This window comes from Galeopterus variegatus, unplaced genomic scaffold (assembly GCF_000696425.1).
Source record: "Galeopterus variegatus unplaced genomic scaffold, G_variegatus-3.0.2 Scaffold172, whole genome shotgun sequence".
In the NCBI taxonomy this organism is placed as follows: Eukaryota; Metazoa; Chordata; class Mammalia; order Dermoptera; family Cynocephalidae; genus Galeopterus; species Galeopterus variegatus.
Window position 1 is genome coordinate 489,451 of NW_007726283.1, and position 5,869 is coordinate 495,319.

The 5,869-nt window shown below is 36.8% G+C and overlaps 1 protein-coding gene across 1 annotated transcript in view; it reads right to left on the reverse strand.

Moving 5' to 3' along the window:
* Positions 1-5,869, reverse strand: part of DNAH7 (dynein, axonemal, heavy chain 7) — a 250,129-nt gene that overhangs the window by 140,251 nt on the left and 104,009 nt on the right. Inside the window, 1 exon segment of the mRNA XM_008563289.1 lies at positions 2,017-2,166. Coding sequence (XP_008561511.1) covers positions 2,017-2,166 — 150 coding nt within the window.

Genomic DNA, 5,869 nt, shown 5'->3' on the forward strand with positions numbered 1-5,869 from the left:
CATATTTCCTTAAGATTCAATCTTTTTCAATGTTTCTGAACTCAAATATATATATATATATGCATATATATGTAAAAAACATGTTTTAGAAAATATCATGAGTAAAAAGATAATTGTTAGGGAAAACAAAATTTTTTTTCAGATTGTTTGACTCTATATAGTATTCGGTTTATATAGAGATTAATTACTCTTGTATGCTAAGCCAAATCTTTCTTCCCTTCACTGAATGAATTCACACACATACATACACATATACACATCTTCTTGGGCCGAATTCTCTCATGATGGTAAAGGACATTAAAATCAATATAACATTTATAGTCCCATATGATAAAACAAATATAAAAATATTTATGCAGTGTCCAGAATAAATTAAATGCTCAAAAACTATGAAGGAGTGGCCAGGTATTAGCCAGAAAGTGCAAAAACTGATTCTCCTTTTCAGATCCTTGTAATTCAGTCTTTTTGTTACACGGATGACGCCTTGGTTTACCCTCAGCAAAGGTGAGTTCAAGCTCAAGTGGTGAAGGATCTGAATCCATCTTAACACATTCTCAGTGAGTCTGTTTCAGGCTCAGGCCACCCCACACCCACAGGAGAGGCTACTTCGGGCGTGTTTGGAAAGGAAGCAGGAGATCGACTGTCTCTCACACTGTGGGCTTCCCAGGCCTGCTGCACTGTCTGTTTGGGAAGCACTGTCGTGCGGTGGTGAGACCTGGGCTCCCCGGTCTGAAGATCACACCTTTCACTTGTCTCCACTACAGCACTTGCGAGCTGTGGGCAAGCTACTTAACCTTCCTAAGACTCAGTATTTATGGTACATAGCTTCCTGAAAAGTGTAATGTAAGCTATGTAACTGAATATAAAATAGAAATCACATGATTATTTCTGTGCAAATAATGTAACTGTATACAATATCTAGGGACTTCATATGTTATTCTGGGCCAGAGCATGTTCACTGTGGCCAGAGGTGGATCTAAGAAGCTACTTCAATGGTTCCAGACCACTGTCTGCTTCACCTGTGCCTCATGATGACTTTTATCCTGGAAATTACTAACGAAGCTTGATTCTGGGCAAGATCTCTGCCCCATGAGAGTCAATCCTTATGTTACGCATTGCCCAGGGTCTTTCCACCACTAAGAGAAGAGCTGAGATTTGATGTTTCTTCTTCTATTGCACTAATGAGTCATGATCTGCTGGGTCCTTCAGTGGGTAAAGAGCACTAAACTTAATATGTATGGTAGTCAAAATAAAGAAAACATTTTCTTAAAGAATGGTTTAATAAATAAATTAAATGTTTCTAGTTAGGCCCCTTTTCATATACTACCAGCCTTAGCAAGCTGTCTCTGTGGAGAACTTGTGCAAATATGGCAACCAAGTTAACACTTATCGGTCTGAAGACTCTTTTCCTGAGACTGGGCAACAACCACCCATTTGAATAAGCCAGGAGTGGGTAAGTGCCCCTCTGCCACTGACAGCAGTCAGCACCTGACTTATCTCTTCTGCTTTCCACCAGGCAGCCCTTTCTCTTCCTAATGCACTAGAGGGAAAGGGCAGAACTTTCAGACGTCCTTTTACAAAGGCACACAATTCCTTCTCTGAGCATTCAGTATGCCTGACAATGAGTGGGTGAGACCAGGGCGGCAGCCCAGGCAGTGGGTGAAGGAAGAACACTGCAGAAGAGGCAAAAGGGTCATGCGATTCAGACGCTCTCTTTCCTGGACCATCTCACTTGGGAGAGAAGAACCAGAATTACTTTGCCCCGTCCTTTCTCCACTGCCCTCTGTTGGTGTACGCCCAGGGCAAAAGTGCTTGCTAGCATCACGTCTGGTATTCTCATAGGTGCTGACACTGTTCTTCAAGGAAATACTGCCAAACTATTCATGTGTTTTAAACAAATATTTTAAGCTATACATATAAATGTTTGTTTGAAACAACTGAAAAAAAAATCAGAAATCGGTCAGAAGAAAATATCGTAACCTTTCAAAATATGCACAGAAAAGTGTTAGTACTCACCGCTGAAGAAGCAAAGGCCCTAAAACTGACAGCAAGGATCCCATCAGACCACTCGTGGGACACTATATCAAACTGTCCATACAGCTGACCCATGGTGACAGACTTAGGATTTAAAACAGTTATTTGAACTTTGTTTTCTTCCATTAGCCCCTTAATGAAATAAATAAATAAATAAATCACTTACTTATTTTTAAGAATACTGTTCTTATTCATAGAAAACATGATCGGGTATATAGAAAATTTTAAGGAATATACAAAAAAACTATCAGAAGTAAGGAGTAAATTTAACAAGGTTCCAGCATACAAGGTCAATATATAAAAATCATTGTATTTTCTAAATAATGCCAATGAACAGTTGGAAAATAAAAATTTTTAAAATACCATTTATGATAGTATATAAAAGCTCACAAAATACGTAGAAAGTAATTAGCAAACGTCATGCAGTCATATAAATCTAAAACTACCAAACAGGATGCTGCAATTTCTTTGTAAAAGGTCAGATAATAAATATTACAGGCTTTGCAGGTTTCATATGGTGTGTCACATACTCTTCTCTGTTTTTTCTTTTTTTTTTAAACAAGTTATTTAAAATATTAACACCATTCTAAATTCACTGGCATTACAAAAATAGGCTTTGGGCTGAATTAGGCCTATAATTTGCAAACCCCTGATACAAAACATGCTCTGAGAGAAAATACAAAGATCTACATATAGAGAAATACATATGTCTCGTGGAGTGAAAAAGTTAATATTGGTAAATTATCAATTTTTGCCAGAACCCTGAAAGTTGGTCTATGGCATAACAAGAGACATTAATGCCTGTGGGGCATAGGCTTTATTTTTTTAAGTTAATAGACTTTTTNAGACTTAGGATTTAAAACAGTTATTTGAACTTTGTTTTCTTCCATTAGCCCCTTAATGAAAAAAATAAATAAATAAATCACTTACTTATTTTTAAGAATACTGTTCTTATTCATAGAAAACATGATCGGGTATATAGAAAATTCTAAGGAATATACAAAAAAACTATCAGAAGTAAGGAGTAAATTTAACAAGGTTCCAGCATACAAGGTCAATATATAAAAATCATTGTATTTTCTAAATAATGCCAATGAACAGTTGGAAAATAAAAATTTTTTAAATACCATTTATGATAGTATATAAAAGCTCACAAAATACGTAGAAAGTAATTAGCAAACGTCATGCAGTCGTATAAATCTAAAACTACCAAACAGGATGCTGCAATTTCTTTGTAAAAGGTCAGATAATAAATATTACAGGCTTTGCAGGTTTCATATGGTGTGTCACATACTCTTCTCTGTTTTTTCTTTTTTTTTTTAAACAAGTTATTTAAAATATTAACACCATTCTAAATTCACTGGCATTACAAAAATAGGCTTTGGGCTGAATTAGGCCCATGGGCTATAATTTGCAAACCCCTAATACAAAACATGCTCTGAGAGAAAATACAAAGATCTACATATAGAGAAATACATATGTCTCGTGGAGTGAAAAAGTTAATATTGGTAAATTATCAATTTTTGCCAGAACCCTGAAAGTTGGTCTATGGCATAACAAGAGACATTAATGCCTGTGGGACATAGGCTTTATTTTTTTAAGTTAATAGACTTTTTCTTTTTAAGGTAGTTCTAAGTTTTGAGAAAAATTGAGCAGAAAGTACAGAGATTCCCATATACTCCTTCCGCCCCCCACCACAATTTCCCCTTTTTTAGTAATACTTTGCATTGGTGTGGTACTTTGTTGTGATTGATGAATTGATACTGACACATTATTATTAACTAAAGTCCATAGCTTATATTAGGGTTTACTCTTTGTGTTGTAAAATTTCATGAGTTTTGTCAAATGAAAATGTCATGCATCCAGTATTATGGTATCATATAGAATAGTTTCACTGCCCTAAAAATCTTCTGTGTTCCTCCTATTCATAATTATTTTTTATATATAAAATCATAACAAGTTCAAGTCTTCCCAACACTGCCTTCTGCCTGCCACCCCCATAGCTTGGGACACAAACCACCAAACTGAAGAAAAGATGTGAGAACGATAATCTTAAACAGTAAAATAAGCTCAAGGTCTTTGCTTTCTTCTCTGTGCTCAGGAAGGGATAATAATGTATCTTCCTAAATTCAGAAGTATGAGAAAGTTCTATCATCTTCTTAACCAGGATAAAGTTGCTGCCACCAAAGAAAGGTTTTATCCCCCAAACCAAAACAAGCAGCAAGGTTAGTATGAAGCTATACTGCTGGTGTGTGCTGGCCAAGGAAGCCTCAGCCTTTTACATAATCATGTCATTCTTACAATTACCTGGTCATGAACCATTTGGACTTTACAGGTGGACCAGAACAAATGCTCATACCTTCATCTTCTTTTACTCTTTGTGCAGCCCCATGTTTGCTTCTTTTAGAGACTTATTTTTTTAATAGCAAAAACAATTAGTCCATATAACAATAAAACAGCAACACAGGAAAAATACAAGCAGAAAATGAGAAAAGAAAGGCAGTAAGGCAAGCAGGAAGGGTGAAAAAATGGAAGGGAAAAAAAAGGGAAGGGAAGGGAAAAGAAAGCGAAAAAAGAAAATAGCATGGAAGTGTAAAAGCATAAGAAAGAGAGACAAATAAGTAGCATCTCAGTTTGTATAATAAATGTAAATGAATTGAAATTCTCCTATGAAAAGATAAAGATCATCAACCTGGAGAAAACAAAAGTCAAACTCTTTACTCTCTATAAAAAGTAAATCACAGTGACATCCAAGGATACAGTTAAAGACTTGGACAAATCAGTATGCAGGGAGGAAGCAGGGGCAGCAATATTGAAATTAGACAAAGCAGATCTAAGGCAAATATCAGTACAAGTAAATTTTATATTGATTGAAGAGAAGACTCCACAATGAAGATATAAATCCCAAATAGACTACAAACATTGAAATATATGAAGTAAAAATATTTAAAATACAAAGAGAGGTAAACATACACACAATATTAGCTGGAGAACTGAAAACAGCCCCGTTCCTTTAGCATATCAAAGTAGATTAAAATGTGATGTGCATAAAAATTTTGAATAATATGTCATTACATATGCACAGATGTATATATCACATATATACTCATATCAGCAAACTGTTGGGAAAATGGAACAATTTGGTCAGGCTCCCCTTGCCTCAGGTCCGGATAGGGGTGGTTTCGTAAACATTGTGTGTGGGTGGGTGGAGTGAGTGTGTCCCCATGGCGCCACTTTGGCTGGTTTTACTGCCTTGGGTGCCCACCCTGCACAGCCATGTTTTTCCAGACCTGCAGTTTCCAAGGACCGTGTGGCTGGTTACCTAGCTCATAGACCTGAGTGAAGGGGTCTGGTGACCCAGCCGTGTGCGTGTGGGGTCTGGTGACCCAGCCTGGCATGTGAAGGGTTTGTGACCCAGTCTGTAAATGTGCTTGAGGGGTCTGGGAGCTCCAGACTCAGCCTTAGCTCAACCATCGGCCCAGTCTGTGCAGGATTACTGGCAAGTAAAAAAGCCTGACAACTGGCATGGTCACCTAGTTTTACGACTGGCATCACGAACAGGACTAAGAGCTAGACAATTGGTGCTGTGAGGATTCCAGGCCTCAGCCATAGCTTAGCAGTAGCTAGACACATACCCACACACATACACACTCCAACTCAATATACTAGCAGCCAATAACAGAAGTTTGCATGACAAATCTGCAAAAAAAGTTTGCATGACAAATTTTCTATCCAGAAAATAATATTAAAAGTGTTAAAAGAAAACTTCAAATTTTGCTGTTTTTGGACTTTTTTCCTATGATGAACATGTATTACTTTTATAATTTTAAAAAAA